This window comes from Heteronotia binoei, chromosome 5 (assembly GCF_032191835.1).
Source record: "Heteronotia binoei isolate CCM8104 ecotype False Entrance Well chromosome 5, APGP_CSIRO_Hbin_v1, whole genome shotgun sequence".
NCBI classification, from domain to species: Eukaryota; Metazoa; Chordata; class Lepidosauria; order Squamata; family Gekkonidae; genus Heteronotia; species Heteronotia binoei.
The window spans coordinates 169,602,509-169,619,432 of record NC_083227.1 but is presented as its reverse complement, the minus strand read 5'-3'; the positions used below and the strand labels follow the sequence as shown (position 1 = coordinate 169,619,432).

Genomic DNA, 16,924 nt, shown 5'->3' with positions numbered 1-16,924 from the left:
ATTTATAAGGGATATGATCAAGGTCAAACCTGAATGACCTAATGCAGGGGTGGCCAACGGTAGCTCCCCAGATGTTTTTTCCTACAATTCCCATCAGCCCCAGCCATTGGCCATGCTGGCTGGGGCTGATGGGAGTTGTAGGCAAAAAACATCTGGAGAGCTACCGTTGGCCACCCCTGGCCTAAGGGCTTCCCCAGTTTTTTTCAGTTTAAGCCTGAATTTTGCAATGAGTAGCTCATAATCTGAGCCGCAATCAGCTCCAGGTCTTGTTTTTGCTGACTGTAAGGAGCTTCTCCATCTTTATAGGAAAATCCTAATTGGGCTTTTTAAAAAAAAGTAATGCATGAAGAAAGCCTAAGAGCAGTTTGTTGCATGCTTTAAGGACATAGCTTCAGAGCATTGGGAAAACAGAGTTGCCCGCCTTGGACATTAGCAGAGGTTGCTGGTTGAAGCCAAGCCGAGAGAGAGAGAGAGATAAATTTATTTTTCTGCCATTTTAAAATGGGTTTAAGTAATTTATTGTGATAACTTATTTTAATGGTAATGTAAGCTCTTTTGTTGTTACCTGCCCTGACCTCGCTTGTGGGGAAGGTGGGATATAAATCTAATATAAAAATGGAGAGGTTCAGTCTGATATTCCTGAATGGTTGCCCACAGCTGTAATTGCTGCCAAACTCACATTTCAGATCTCCTAGTCTTGCCAAAGCCCGGATTTATGAGTTTTTTTCATTGTCCTTTAATTCTAACCCTGGGCTTCTATTGTACTATTAGGATATGGCTGAACAGGATGTGGAGAATGAGTTGCTAGACTATGAAGAAGATGAAGATCCTCAGGCAGTAACTGATGCAGCCTCCATCCCTGCTAAAAAGGATGTGAAGGGCTCCAATGTCTCCATCCACAGTTCTGGTTTCCGAGACTTCCTTCTGAAGCCAGAGCTGCTTCGTGCCATTGTGGACTGTGGCTTTGAGCATCCTTCAGAAGGTAGGAGCTGAGCCAAGGCCCTTGAGCCCCTCGCCAGCCCACCCACCAGGGAGCCACTGCCAGTGGAGCCACGCAGTGCAGGGTGAGAGCTGGGGGCTGCAGGGGGTGGGAGGGTGTTCTTTGGAATTACTACTGAGGTTACTGTGTTTTGAGAAATGCTACCTAATTAGTGCTGTTAAGATTCCATATGGGTGATGCCCAGCTGCGTTTTACCAGTTGAGTAGTTCCCTTTAGGCTTAGGGGTCTCATATGTGTATTAGCTTAGCTGAGCAGAGAAGCCCCATTAGCCACGTGACTTTTAAATTACTCAGTCCTCAAGCCTGCTGCAGCCAGATACTTCTGTGGGTTAACTAATCTCCCTGTCCTCACTTTAATGTGTAATTCAGAGTGATAAATCTGGAAAGCTCCAGTACAGTTGCTAGAAGTGAAGCTGTTGGTGTGACAGTAGCATTGCTAATTTCCTTAGAAAGTGTGCAGTGAGGTTGACCTTATGGTGTCAAGACTTAAAGAGGAGAAAGAAGACTGGGATGCAGGCCTCCTGGGGTTCATGCCATTTACTCTGGGTTCTCCCATTTATCCTGGGGGCTGCTTAATACCTCCCCCACTTTGTGTGATGACTTCTTCTCTTGCCCTCTCAGTGCAGCGTGAATGCATTCCACAGGCTATCTTGGGCATGGATGTGTTATGCCAAGCCAAATCGGGCATGGGCAAAACTGCTGTCTTTGTCTTGGCAACTCTGCAGCAGATTGAACCATACAGGTCTGTGGTAGTTACGACCATCATGGTGCTAATAGAAAACTGGATGTACAGAGGGATCAGATAAGATGGGACAAGATGACAGAATGACAGTTTGATAAAGCATGCTGTGGAAGCTCTTTGGCAATAATATTCCAGATAAATCTATTATGGAACAGATGTTAATAGAGCATTTTGATGCCCCAGCTTGGTACAGGAGGGAGCGCTGCTTGCTGCCTATTGCTGCTAAAATAGTGGATGAGAGGTCTGAATTAATTTCTGGACCTGCACGACTGTTGCCAGACTTTGGGGTCTCATGTTCCAAAAAGGAAAGCAACTGAGCTGCCTGAGAAGTCACAGTTCTAAACTCCTTCCAATAAAAGACTAAGCCCAACCAGTAGAAAATGTGGCTAGAAAATTACTAGTTGCTGCTTGTTATTTTTCTAAGCAAGGGCACGTTACCTAATTTCCAGCTCCCCCAGAATGCTCTGAGACAGTGCTATAGCTTATTACACCAACTACGTTGGGTAGTTTTGTAAATAATGTAATGTGACGGGGTTCTGAGTGACACCACGCACTCTACTGGAAGCTGGTTTTCAAAATTAAGCTGGGGGACTGGTGGTTCAGAGGGCAGGGAAAAGTCCTTTGTGCTGCTTTTATAATCATGTCCTTTTTCTTTCTTGCAGGTGTCAGTGTTTGTGACGTGCCACACCCGGGAGCTGGCCTTTCAGATCAGCAAGGAATATGAGCGTTTTTCCAAGTATATGTCTTCTGAAAAACACTGTAGTTAACCCCAAAAGATATAAAATCCCAGGAAGACTAACGATGGAAAGGCTGTAGGGTAATTAATTACGGAATGATACATTATTTGAGAAGGAGCATGTAGTGAGAGTGGTGCCTTTACTGATTTTAGGAAAGTCCACCCACTTGATGAGCATGTAAGCACTGCAACATGAACATCAGCTCGTGGAATGGACAGTCTTCTTTGACTGTGTAGCTTGAGGCTAATATTACTAATTCCAGACACTGTTATACTGTATGACAGCTTATCTCTGCTTCTCTGTGCCAGAGGGCCTCGAATGTTGGTTCTAGGGGACGAGTAGGTCTGATGGGCCTGGGGGGTGGGGACGTGAGTTGAAACAGTCCAGTTGCTTGTCACAATTTATTGCAGTCCCTTCTTTCTCTATGTACCGCATCACATCTGTAGAAGCATTCTTCATGGAATCGTAGAGTTGGAAGGGACCTCTAGGGTCATCTAGTCCAACCCCCTGCACAGTGCAGGAAACTCACAGACACCTCCCCCAAAATTCACAGGATCTTCATTGCTGTCAGATGGCCGTCTAGCGTCTGTTTAAACACCTCCAAGGAAGGAGAGCCCACCACCTCCCAAGGAAGCCTGTTCCACTGAGGAACTGCTCTAAACTCACAAACACCTCTCCCTAAATTCACAGGATCCTCATTGCTGTCAGATGGCCATCTAGCCTCTGTTTAAAAATCTCCAAGGAAGGAGAGCCCACCACCTCCCGAGGAAGCCTGTTCCACTGAGGAATTGCTCTAACGGTCAGGAAGTTCTTCCTAATGTTGTACCGGAAACTCTTTTGATTTACTTTCAACCCATTGGTTCCGGTCCCACCTTCCGGGGCCACAGAAAACAATTCCACACCATCCTCTATATGACAGCCCTTCAAGTACTTGAACATGGAGATCATATCACCTCTCAGCCGCCTCTTCTCCAGGCTAAACATGCCCAGCTCCTTCAACCTTTCCTCATAGGACTTAGTCTCCAGACTTCTCACCATCTTTGTCACCCTCCTCTGGACCCATTCCAGTTTGTCTATATCCTTCTTAAAATGTGGTGCCCAAAACTGAACACAATACTCCAGGTGAGGTCTTACCAGAGCAGAGTAAAGCCATACCATCACATCAAGTGATCTGGACACTATACTTCTGTTGATACAGCCCAAAATTGCATTTGCCTTTTTAGCCACCGCATCACACTATTGACTCATGTTCAGCGTATGATCCACTAAGACCCCTAGATCCTTTTCTCACATACTGCTGCTAAGACAAGTCTCCCCCATCGTATAACTATGCATTGGATTTTTCCTACCTAAATGCAGAACTTTACATTTATCCCTGTTAAAATTCATTTTATTGATTTTAGCCCAGTTTTCCAGCCCGTCAAGGTCATCCTGTATCCTGTTTTTTCTTCTTCTGTGTTTGCAACCCCTCCCAATTTAGTATCATCTGCAAATTTAATAAGCATTCCCTCTCTTCCTTCATCCAAATCATTGATAAAGATGTTGAACAAAACAGGTCCCAGGACAGATCCTTGAGGCACTCCAGTTGTCACTCCTCTCCAAGAGGATGAGGAACCATTCACAAGCACTCTTTGGATGTGATTTGTCAACCAGTTACAGATCCACCTAACGGTAACAGGATCCAAACCACATTTTACCAACTTGTCAACAAGGATAGTATGTGGAACCTTATCAAAAGCCTTACTGAAATCAAGATAAACGATGTCCACAGCATTCCCCTGATCCAGCAAGGTAGTCACTTTCTCAAAAAAAGAGATCAGTTTAGTCTGACATGACTTGTTCTTGAGACAACGATGCTGATTCGTAGTAATCACATCCATTCTTTCTAAATGTTCCAGGACCAACTGTTTGATTATTTGTTCTAAAACTTTTCGAGGTATAGATGTCAAGCTGATGGGTTGGTAGTTACCCAGATTGTCTTTTCCCCCCTTCTTGAAGATGGGGACAACATTCGCCCGCTTCCAATCTTCCTGCGCCTCTCCTGTTCTCCAAGAATTCTCAAAAATAAAAGCCAGAGGCTCAGAAATTACATCCTCTTTCTTTTAAAACCCTTGGATGCAATTCATCTGGCCCTGAGGACTTAGATTTATTTAAAGAAACTAAGTGTTTATGTACTACCCCTATGCTGATCCTAGGTTGGAACTTCATACCCTCCATATATGTTCTGTTTTTGCCATGTTGAGCACCATTTCCCTCAGAAGAGAAGACTGAGGAAAAGTAGGAATTGAGCAGTTCCGCCCTCTCTTCATTACCTGTTACAATTTCACTTTCTTGCCCTCGCAATGGGCCTACCATGTCCTTGCTCTTTTTCTTACTCTGAACATAAGAAAATAAGCCTTTTTTGTTGTTTTTAGCATCTTTGGCCAGCCTAAGCTCATACTGAGCTTTAGCTTTCCTAACTTTTTCTCTACAAGCACTGGTGATTTGTTTATATTCATCCTTGGTTCTAAAGACCTCTTTCCAATTCCTAAAGAAGTCTTTTTTATTTCTCATGTCTTTAGAGAGCTGTTTATGGAGCCACTTCGGCTTCTTTAGGCTTTTTCCATTTTTTCTTCTCATAGAAATAGTCTGTGATTGAGCTTTCAGTATTTCGCTTTTAAGAAACTCCCACCCCTCCTGAACCTCCTTCCTCCTAAGTATTTCTGACCATGGGGTTTTTTGTCTTCCAGCTTCACTTCAAAGAAAGGGGATCTTGACAAGGAGGGTACCGGAGCCTATGTAAAGCACTTACTTGAGCCTCTGATTTTGCATCTTGTTTTCAAGTAGCATTTGGATAAAATACCACCACATATGTGTTTGCTGAATGTAAGCAGGGTCACCATAAACTGGTGGAGTGTCCATCCTTGTCCAGAACCAAGGCTGAATTGGAGCTGGGGCTCAGTGGTAGAGCATCTGCTTGGCATGCAGAAGTTCCTAGGTTCAATCCCCAACACTTTTAATTTAGAGGATGAGGTAATAGGTGATGTGAAAGACCTTCACTAAACACCCTGGAGAGCCTCTGCCAGTCTGACTAGGTAACATTGACCATGATGGTCTCTTTCAGTATAACAGGAAGAAGATAAGATCACACCAGTAGCTTAGGAGAAAAGAGAAACAAGATGCGTGTTGAGTTTTATTAGATCTAGATTTAATAGAGAAGATTTCTATGAAAGATCCTCTGACAAAGCATATAACAAAATATATAGGGATCTAGAAGATCTAATAAGATTTCTCAACTCTCTCCTGATTCAGTATAAGGCAGCTTCCTGTGTCCATGTTTCAGTGAACACTGTTAGTAGGGGAAGTACATGCTGCCCAGCAGCCAGTTAAAATAACTTTCTGGTTCCAGAGTTAAAAATATAGAAGTTCTGTTCTTTAAATGGCAGTGACTTTGCAGGGTTTTTGATCTTTTTAATTGTAGATGTGAGGGTTTGGAGGTCTTTTGAGCAAAATATGCTCTGCCGTTGACCTACAGGTTTATTTAGGTGAGAAGGGCTAACGTATTCTGTTCTCCATAGGTTTAACTAGTGAGCTGCAGCATCCAGAGGGGAAAATACACTGGGTACAATCAGGCATGCAATACCATTGATAATTGGGAAGTTTGCAGTTGACATTCTAGTTCTGAGTGTTTCTGTGTCTTCATTGTTACCACAGTGGATTGGGAATTGTTTAACTTGGAACTTTTATGAAATGTACTACACATACGTATCAACTGCGTTCTCTGTGCTGCCAGGCACTTAAACTAATATTGCAGATAATTAATAGTCATGGGAATTCTCCCTGCAATGGTTAAGAGGGAGTGTTCTTGGTCATGCTGAGAGTTGATCTGCAATTCTATGGATGAAATAGTTCTGTTTCTGCCCCCAGCCTCCTTTGTTATAATCAGAGCTGTGCCTGTTGTTATGGGAGTTTTGATATTTCTACATTTTTCAAGTAAATTTTAATGTTTAAAGCATGATGGCTGTACGGGGAGAATTTTGCCATCATTTATCTACAACAGGTTGTGTTTCTTCCTGGCTTGCTGCCCATGGAGGTGTTTGTGGATGATGAGACCAGGCTGACTCTGCATGGCTTGAGCAGGACTATGTGAAGCTGAAGGACACGGAGACAAACCGCAAGCTCTTTGACTTGTTGGATGGGCTGGAGTTAAACAAAGGTTGTGTGCAAGAGGGCTAGCATCCATCATTTCTAAATGCTGTTCCCGGCTCTAGGATTGAGGACTGAACCAAGTCCCAAGTCCCTGTGGGCTTCCTGGTTAACCCCCCTTCCTCTTCCTACCCCTTGCTGGTTGTGATATTTGTGAAATCAGTGCAACGCTGCGTGGCACTAGCCCAGCTCCTGGTTGAGCAAAACTTTCCTGCCATTGCCATTCACATCGCCATGTCTCAGGAAGAGAGGTGAGTGCAGGGAGGTGACACATTGCTGAGCAGAAAACTTGCCTCTTCAGGTGTGATGTAGCCAACCATTAAATCTGTTTTGTGAATTTGGTAGTGTTAGGGTTAAGAAATCTGGAACGTTTGATGCCCTTTTGCAGATATTCCACTGTGTTTGAGGGTGAAATGGTTTGATGATTTCACAAATATCACAACCAGCAAGGGGTAGGAAGAGGAAGTACTGCTCAAGCCATGCAGAGTCAGCCTGGTTAAGAGGGAGTGTTCTTGGTCACTGCTCCTAAGCGGTGCGATCACTTCTACATCTCTCACCAAGTCTTGGGCATTACTTAGGATTTCACCATTTGTATAAATAGAGAGTTGCCCCAAAAGACCAGCACAACCACGTTTAACTTTAAAAGGGGTAAATTCTCTGAGATGAGGAGGCATGTGAAGAGGAAACTGAAAGGAAAGGTAAATACAGTCAAAACCCTTGGGGAGTCTTGGAGGCTATTTAAAACTACAATCCTAGAAGCTCAGATAAAATATATACCACAAGTTAGGAAAGGCACAAACAGGTATAAGAGAAGGCCTGCATGGTTAACAAACAAAGTAATGGAGGCTGTAAAAGGTAAAAAGGACTCCTTTAAGCGGTGGAAAGCTAGTCCAAGTGAGATTAATAAAAAGGAACACAGGCTGTGGCAAATCAAATGCAAGACTGTGATCAGGCAGACAAAAAGGGACTATGAGAAGCATATTGCAAAAAACATAAAGACCAACAATAAAAATTTCTTCAAATATATTAGAAGCAGGAAACCAGCCAGGGAGGCAGTGGGGCACTTGGATGATCAAGGGGTCAAAGGATTACTGAAGGAGGATAGGGAAATGGCTGCGAAGCTGAATGCATTTTTTGCCTCTGTCTTCACTGTGAAAGATGAGAAGTGTTTGCCCACTCCAGAACCACTAATTTTGGAAGGGGTGTTGAAAGATCTGAGTCAGATTGAGGTGACAAGAAAGGAGGTTCTAAAACTGATAGACAAATTAAAATCTGGTAAGTCACCAGGTCCAGATGGCATACATCCAAGAGTTCTGAAAGAACTCAAAGTTGAACTTGTGGATCTGACAAAAATACGTAATCTTTCATTGAAATCTGCCTTCATTCCTGAGGACTGGAAGGTAGCAAATATCACCCCCATCTTTAAAAAGGGTTCCAGAGGAGATCTGGGAAATTACAGGCCAGTCAGTCTGACTTCAATACCGGGAAAGTTGGTAGAAACCATTATCAAGGACAGAATGAGTAGGCATATTGATGAACACAAGTTATTGAGGAAGATTCAGCATGGGTTCTGTAAGGGAAGATCTTGCCTCACTAACCTGTTACATTTCTTTGAGGGGCTGGACAAAGGAGACCCCAATAGATGTTGTTTACCTTGACTTCCAGAAATCTTTTGATAAAGTTCCTCATCAAAGTCTCCTTAGTAAGCTCGAGAGTCATGGAGTAAAAGGACAGGTCCTCTTGTGGATCAAAAACTGGCTAATTAATAGGAAGCAGAGAGTGAGTATAAATGGGCAGTCTTCGCAGTGGAGGACGGTAAGCAGTGGGGTGCCGCAGGGCTCAGTACTGGGTCCCATGCTCTTTAACTTGTTCATAAATGATTTGACGTTGGGAGTAAGCAGTGAAGTGGCCAAGTTTGCAGATGACACTAAATTGTTCAGTGTGGTGAGAACCAGAGAGGATTGTGAGGCACTCCAAAGGGATCTGTTGAGGCTGGGTGAGTGGGCATCAACGTGGCAGATGAGGTTCAGTGTGGCCAAGTGCAAAGTAATGCACATTGGGGCCAAAAATCCCAGCTACAAATACAAGTTGATGGGGTGTGAACTGGCAGAGACTGACCAAGAGAGAGATCTTGGGGTCGTGGTAGATAATTCACTGAAAATGTCAAGACAGTGTGCGATTGCAATAAAAAAGGCCAATGCCATGCTGGGAATATTAGGAAGGGAACTGAAAACAAATCAGCCAGTATCATAATGCCCCTGTATAAATCAGTGGTGCGGTCTCATTTGGAATACTGTGTACAATTCTGGTCACCGTACCTCAAAAAGGATATTATAGCATTGGAAAAAGTGCAGAAAAGGGCAACTAGAATGATTGAAGGGTTGAAACACTTTCCCTATGAAGAAAGGTTAAAACGCTTGGGGCTCCTTAGCTTGGAGAAACGTCGACTGTGGGGTGACATGATAGAGGTTTACAAGATTATGCATGGGATGGAAAAAGCAGAGAAAGAAGTACTTTTCTCCCTTTCTCACAATACAAGAGCTCGTGGGCATTCGATGAAATTGCTGAGCAGTCAGGTTAAAATGGATAAAAGGAAGTACTTCTTCACCCAAAGGGTGATTAACATGTGGAATTCACTGCCACAGGAGATTGTGGCGGCTACAAGCATAGCCAGCTTCAAGAGAGGATTGGATAAAAATATGGAGCAGAGCTCCATCAGTGGCTATTAGCCACAGTGTGTGTATATATATGTATATATATATAAATTTTTTGGCCACTGTGTGACACAGTGTTGGACTGGATGGGCCATTGGCCTGATCCAACATGGCTTCTCTTATGTTCTTAATCCACAGTGGCCTGAGAAATTTCCTTCAAACTTTGTGAAGGCTTTGGAAGTCACCCTTGTTCCAGCGGTCCAGAATCAATATCTATGGGGAGATCCTGGAATGGATTGCTTAGCTACAGAGGCTCAGAATGTTTCTTGATTGTCCTGCTCCTGTGGGTTATCTTTTTCCATTTGCCCTCCTGTGTTGGGTGCTCCTCCATTCGCTGAGGTGCCTTTTCCTCATCTCCCTGTTGCCCTCCCAAGAGCACATAATGGGTTCTGTCCATGAAATCTTTGCCTTCCCTTATAAACTGGAGTGCAGACAAGTGTGCCCAGTATCATCATCTCCAGCTGCAAATATGCCAGACTTTCTGACTAAACTTTTTTTTTTCTGATTTGTTTGGCACGTGTCTAGTATAGTCCTTTTCACACAAGAGGAAAACGATTTAGAGACTTATCTAAGAACCTTTGCTTTTTTGGGGAAAGATACAGGAGAAAACAGGTCATTAACTTCTTGCTATACATGATCTGTGCATGGTGTGGTGAGAAAGCACTTCTTTTTATAAATGAGTGTAGATTGAATGTAAACTAAAACCCCTAAGCCGGTCTGTGCTTGGGGGTTTGGGCAGCTTGTCAGACACTGCTGGTTCAGTGTTTCTTTCTTTAATACTGTCCATTCCTCTTTTTGACATCCAGCCCAAGTGATTTTAGGCAGTGCTGAAGAAAGGGAACACTGAACCTGCAGTGTTCGACAAGCTGCCCCAAACCCTACAGTCCTGCATTTCCAAGCACAATTGTGAATTCAACATACCCTTTAATACAGGGGTGGCCAACGGTAGCTCTCCAGATGTTTTTTGCCTACAGCTCCCATCAGCTCCAGCCAGCATGGCCAATGGCTGGGGCTGATGGGAGTTGTAGGCAAAAAAATATCTGGAGAGCTACCGTTGGCCACCCCTGCTTTAATATACATACCAGAAAAAAGTGGTTGACACAAATGCTTTGAATAAGGGGGTGGGGGGAAGCGATAGGAAAGTAAAGGCAAAGACATTTTGATAAACTGTCTTTACTTATTTAAAGGCACCGAGAGTGAACACAGAGCATAGTAGTACTGAAACTACACAGTATCAGAAGTACATTTTAACTGTGCTTTGCGTCCATTGACAGGTGTGCAATTCATATATTCCAAAATTGGAAAAACGATCAGGTTCGATGCTAGATTTGAAGGTCAGATTTTTATACACAATTGGTAGCTGGAATTTGGGCCCCAACTTGATTTTATTGCATAAGATTAACAGCTGCTGGATAAGTAACCAAATCAACATTTGAAATTCTGATTTTTTAATTCAGATTTGTTCTAACTCCAGTGCTCTTGGGTTCCTATGTGGGTTAACCAGTGCTAGTATACTAGGGGCAGGGCTTTTTTTTTTTTTTAGCAGGAACGCCGTTCTGGCTGGTTTGGCACCAGAGGGTGTGGCCTAATATGCAAATGAGTACCTGCTGGGCTTTTTCTACATAAAAAGCCCTGGCTAGGGGTAAAGCACACCTAGGACTGCTGCATGTATAGCCAAGTTCCACGGTAAGAAACTGCCAAAATAGGAAATGGCCTTAAATAAATTGGTGTGAACGAGGAAGCTTTGTAATATCCAGAATTCCATATGAAGTGCCAGTCTCCCCTCAGTTTCAATAGCAGTTTTGAGCTTTGCTGCTTTCCCTTCCTTCTGCTTCATATGAGCTGCTGCTGTTCTGTTCTGGCTTTATACAAAAAACCCTCTCTCATGTGGCTAATGGTTTGTTTGGTTTGCGATTACATTACTTGCTCTGTCTTCTGTCTCCTTCCTTGCCCCCCCATTCTCCTGCCACGGCAGAACTCCTGGGGACAAGAGCCAACAAAAACATGCCAAGCCACAAAGCTCTTAAGAAATGAAGCATCAGGATCTTGTCTCTGCATCAGGCAGGTGTGAGTTCTTGTGCCTGCTCTGCCTGGGTAAGCAGGATGAAGTAGCTCTGAACGAGAAGCCAAATCCAAGCCACGAATGCCATCCACAATACTTTTAAGGAGGACCAGTGGACAGGTCACATTATGGAATGTAACTGATTAATTGCCTCTTGGTCAGAAAAGGCAGGGGAGAACCTGACACCAGCACTGTTTGAATCTGCTCTGCAGCCAGCACAGAAGGCAGTCTTCAACAAGATCTAACGTCATGACCTGAGCCATTCCCTTCCCCACAACCCCCATTTTATACTTTTATTTTTTGTAACCATTTAGCTTAATGATGTATGGAGATAGCTCTGTAATACTATTGCCCAGACACAGATTTCCTGCCTTGGATTGGAACCTTATAGGGAAAAAAGCATTAAATGCTATACATAAAGGAGCCTAGATTTTTTTCAGAAGAACTCAGGAGAAGAGTATGGGGCTGTAACAGAGCCCCCCATGTTTGTTCCACGCTTCCATTAAACCTGAATTTTTGCTGACTTTTGTCAAGTAGGTTCAGGGCTGCTAGCAATAAGTCCATTTGGTTAAGCAGTGTGCCAAAGCGATATATACCTCCCATTCCTGGTCGGTGTCTGCACTTCTGCACAGAGACATGCTGTGTGTAGTCAGTATCTTCCCTTAGCTAGGCTGATTGGTATTGCAGTGAATATCATGGCTTTATGATCAGAGCAAATGCACAAGTTTGAGAATGCAGTGGAGTCTAACAGAATGGTCACAGCCCATCTGCGGGTAAATGCCCACTGTACCAGCTGTATGAAGTGTTTTTTAGCTGGGAGATTAAATATAGGCATGGGGGGCAAGCATGCAAAAGCCAACAGGATGCCAAAGGTACTAGAAATGGCACAGACTGACTCAAGTGCTAGAAATTTCCTTCCGGTTCTTGCTGCGATAAAGTAACACGACTATCACTCTAGACAGTAATCTAAGCTGAAAAAAAAAGTTTACAGTGGCACTATGTCAGAGTACAGAAACCTGTGGAGTGGTCCCTGAAGAGCATGAAGTAACTGGAGAGGCAGACTCTACCTGCTCTACAATATCACTGGTCATTTGCACCAGCTCTGAAAAATTCAAATATAATGCATGGGCTTTGTGTCCCCAAGCTGGTACCAAGTGTTGTCTATTGGCAGAGTCTCTAGAAGAGTGTCATGTGCACAAGTACCCTTATTTGCACAGATGTGCTTCCGTTGGGAGAAGAGTCTCTTTGTACCAGTGCAGAGGAGGAAGAGGCATTCTGTAGACACAGCGTAAGCCCAATGGCAACATCAGCTCCATACTATGAGTCCAGTTCTTGAACTGGCCTTTGTAGGATCTTGGCAGTCTCTATGCCATTCTATTGCCTTTGCTTCAGCAGGCCTGTAGCAGTGCATAGCTCCACCAGAGGAAAGTCTGCTGGGATGTATTTATTGTGCAAAACTCCAGTCTGGGAACACACTTCAGGAGATATTGCTACATTCCAGATTCTCGAGGAGATTTCTGCGGCTGTAGGGAAGGAGCAGTATGAAAGTAGAATAGTTCAATAGCTTATTATACTACTATATCATCCATATATTTTTCCACTTACCATCTCCTGCCTCTCCACCCCATTACAGGATCATCTCTCTTAAAACAGACTCATATGCTTATAACAACCCAACAATCCCTTTATTGGGGGTAGTCCTGGCTATGCACTGAGATCTCCCTCTCTGTAGTCATATCCCTCTATTATGGAATAGCTTCCCCAATTCTATTAGCCACAACCTATCCTTTCCAGACTTCAGAAAAGCCAGGCTATTCCAGAGGTTGTTTTGCAGATGGTTTTTGGATGGAAGAATGTTTCTGGACACTCAGCTCTGGTTAATTATAACACCTGATCAAATTGTAATAGGTTTTTTTTGCGGGGGGGGGGGTGGCCTAATTGTATTATGTGGTGAATTCCACAGTTTATTGGGTGTTTTGTTTTTAAAGAAAAATTGTAACCAAGGTTTGTTTTTAATGGGTGATACTGTTAGAAAGGATGGGATATCTACGATTTAAACAAATGCAATAAATAAAAGAAATAGGTTAGAAGTTTGGAGTTATTCTCGAGAAGAAGAGGGTGGGGCTACAGAATAAAAAGCCTTGGCCAGGGTGAAAAAGAGTTCCAGAGTTGCAGGATTCTCCAGCAAGTGTCAGTGATGATCTGCAGAGAATCCCCAAGATGGGGTAGGGGACTGAGTGAGGTGGGGAGGAAGCTTTCCACAGTTTTCTTTTACCCGTAATGTGCTGAAAGTCCCCGTAGAATTGAACTCTGTATACTTGTCACCACTTTGAGGTTTGCCACTTCTGTGCCAGCAAAGCAATCGGCAGTAGTCATTGCGCACCTGAACACAGAATAAAATTCTGATTGACATGAATGTTGCAATCATCCCCAGCATTTCTGAACAGAATCTCTCTTTTTTTCACTAGAAGAAGAAGAAGATGATATTGGATTTATATCCCGCCCTCCACTCCGAAGAGTCTCAGAGCGGCTCACCATCTCCTTTCCCTTCCCCCCCCACAACAGACACCCTGTGAGGTAGATGAAGATATTGGATTTATATCCCGCCCTCCACTTCGAAGAGTCTCAGAGTGGCTCACAATCTCCTTTCCCTTCCTCCCCCACAACAGACACCCTGTGAGGTAGATGAAGATATTGGATTTATATCCCGCCCTCCACTCCGAAGAGTCTCAGAGCGGCTCACAATCTCCTTTACCTTCCTCCCCCCACAACAGACACCCTGTGAGGTAGATGAGAATATTGGATTTATATCCCGCCCTCCACTTCGAAGAGTCTCAGAGCGGCTCACAATCTCCTTTACCTTCCTCCCCCACAACAGACACCCTGTGAGGTAGATGAAGATATTGGATTTATATCCCGCCCTCCTCTCCGAAGAGTCTCAGAGCGGCTCACAATCTCCTTTCCCTTCCTCTCCCACAACAGACACCCTGTGAGGTAGATGAAGATATTGGATTTATATCCCGCCCTCCACTCCGAAGAGTCTCAGAGCGGCTCACAATCTCCTTTCCCTTCCTCCCCCACAACAGACACCCTGTGAGGTAGATGAAGATATTGGATTTATATCCCGCCCTCCACTCCAAAGAGTCTCAGAGCGGCTCACAATCTCCTTTCCCTTCCTCCCCCACAACAGACACCCTGTGAGGTAGATGAAGATATTGGATTTATATCCCGTCCTCCACTCCAAAGAGTCTCAGAGCGGCTCACAATCTCCTTTATCTTCCTCCCCCACAACAGACACCCTGTGAGGTGGGTGGGGCTGGAGAGGGCTTTCCCAGCAGCTGCCCTTTCAAGGACAACCTCTGCCAGAGCTATGGCCGACCCAAGGCCATTCCAGCAGGTGCAAGTGGAGGAGTGGGGAATCAAACCCGGCTCTCCCAGATAAGAGTCCGCACACTTAACCACTACACCAAACTGGCTCTCTTAGAAGAAGGGTCGGCGCTTGTTTCCCGCCTTTCGCCGCCGATAGGAGCCTCAAAGCGGGTCACAACCACCTCCCCCTCCTCTCCCCACAACAAGCACCCTGTGAGGTAGGTGGGGCTGAGAGAACGTGACTGGCCCGTGGTCACCCAGCAGGTTTCGTGGGGTAGGAGACGGGGAATCTAACCCGGTTGATCATGCCAGATTCGAAACCGCTGCTTTTCCCCACTACGCCACACCAGCTCTGATTAAGTCACAGCTATTAAGTCACAGCTGACTTATGGTAACCCCATAAAGTTTCCAAGGCAAGAGACATTCAGAGGTGGCTTGCCCCTGCCTTCCTCTGCGTAGGAACCCTAGACTTCCTTGGTGGTCACCTATTCAAATACTAACCATGGCTGACCCAACTTAGCTTCACAAGATCAGGCTAGCCTGGGCTATCGAGGTCAGGACACAAAAACTCTCTACAGCCAAACAATCATATCCTTCAAGAACACCCAGATCTTACAGCCTCACATGAAAGTTACTGGCATCCCCAAATGCTGAACTCTGTAATTCCTCATCTACTTGCCTTGCCCCCTTCTCCATACTTCAGTTACCTGTTTCTTCAGCAGACAGTGCAGGACAAAGATGAAGAACCCCTGCAAGCTGTTGAGGATGGTGAAGATGTAGGACATGACAAGGCTGTGTTCACTGAACTGAAACATGCCGAAGATCCAAGTGGTGCCCAAAATACAGAGCTGAGCAATTGCTGTAATTACGAGCACCCTGAAAATAGAAAGTAGTTGAGTGCACAAATTATGCTGAAAGCTACATTCCTTGTCCTTACAGGAAACAAGATCAGCCCTAGTGTTGGCTACTACATTAGGCAGTCCAGGTACAGCATGATTTTTTGCACAGTTTTGTGTGACAGTGGTTCCCAAACTTTTCAGTGTGGTGACTCACCCAAGGCTGCCCCAAGGTTTTGGGGGGCCCTAGGCAAACTGCCCTGTGGTGCAGAGTGGTAAAGCTGCAGTACTCTCTGTTGATGACCTGAGTTCGATCCCAGTGAAATCTGGGTTCAGGTAGCTGGCTCACGGTTGACTCAGCCTTCCATCCTTCCGAGGTTGGTCAAATGAGTACCCAGCTTGCTGGGGGGAAAGTGTAGAGGACTGGGGAAGGCAATGGCAAACCACCCCATAAAAAGTCTGCCATGAAAACATCATGATGCAACATCACCTCAGAGTTGGAAACTATTGGTGCTTGCACAGGGGACCACTTTTACCTTTAGACAAACTGTGACTTTGGCATCCATCTATTCTGCATTCCATTTTCTACAATGGCTAGCCAAAAGTTTTTGAGAAACCAACAAACATCACACAATGGGTGCAGCTCCCCTTCCTGTATGAATCCTAAAAAAGCAGGATTCCAACTTATACAGTCTTTGCATATGGAGGTTCTAGTCCAGCCTTTAGGGTGGCCAGATCGTCCCGGTTGCCCGGGAAAGTCCCGCCGCTGCCCCCAAATTCCCGCCTCCCGGGCTGGCTATCCTGGGACCATTAAAAATCCCGGTTCAGCCAGCGAGAGGAGCCGGCGGGCTGCGCGCGCGGGCGGGAAAGGCAGCGAGCGAGCGCCTGTTTGGAGGGGAGGCTGGGAGCTTCATCCCTGCGCGTGCGTGCTGCTCTGCGCATGCGCGGGGCCAGGAGAGTGGGCAGCATAGGGCCCCGGCGGCGGTGGCGGAGGGGGAGGCGGTGGAGAGGCCGGCGCGGGAGGCCCGCGAGGGGAGGCGGCAGAGGCGGCGGCGGGACAATGGCGGCGGCAGCGGTGGCCGGAGCGGGAGGTGGGCCGGCAGCGCCGGCGGCGGCATGGCGGGAGGCCCCGGGTCGGTGGGCTTGGCCGCCTCCTCCTCAGCCGCCGCCAGCAGTGCCGCCACCAGCACCAGCCTCCGCTGCGCCTCCTGGCCAGCCCGCCCGCCCGAAGGGGAGGCCGCCACCCGCGCCCTGCGAGAAGGTAAGCCCCCCCCGAGGCA

General features: G+C 45.6%; 2 protein-coding genes across 2 annotated transcripts in view; one reads left to right on the top strand and one right to left on the bottom strand.

Moving 5' to 3' along the window:
* The first annotated feature begins 763 nt into the window (after positions 1-763).
* Positions 764-2,523, top strand: LOC132571550 (ATP-dependent RNA helicase DDX39A-like). The gene is made up of 3 exons (XM_060238349.1): positions 764-982; positions 1,621-1,748; positions 2,404-2,523. The coding sequence occupies exons 1-3, from the start codon at positions 775-777 to the stop codon at positions 2,506-2,508; spliced, it is 441 nt and encodes a 146-aa protein (XP_060094332.1). The 5' UTR covers positions 764-774; the 3' UTR covers positions 2,509-2,523.
* Positions 2,524-12,873: 10,350 nt separating this feature from the next.
* ADGRE5 (adhesion G protein-coupled receptor E5) overlaps positions 12,874-16,924 on the bottom strand; it is a 121,532-nt gene continuing 117,481 nt past the window's right edge. Inside the window, exons 17-19 of the mRNA XM_060240703.1 lie at positions 15,516-15,684; positions 13,715-13,822; positions 12,874-12,962 (exon numbers count right to left, since the gene is read on the bottom strand). Coding sequence (XP_060096686.1) covers positions 12,930-12,962; positions 13,715-13,822; positions 15,516-15,684 — 310 coding nt within the window. The 3' untranslated portion in view covers positions 12,874-12,929. The remainder of the gene's footprint in view (positions 12,963-13,714; positions 13,823-15,515; positions 15,685-16,924) is intronic.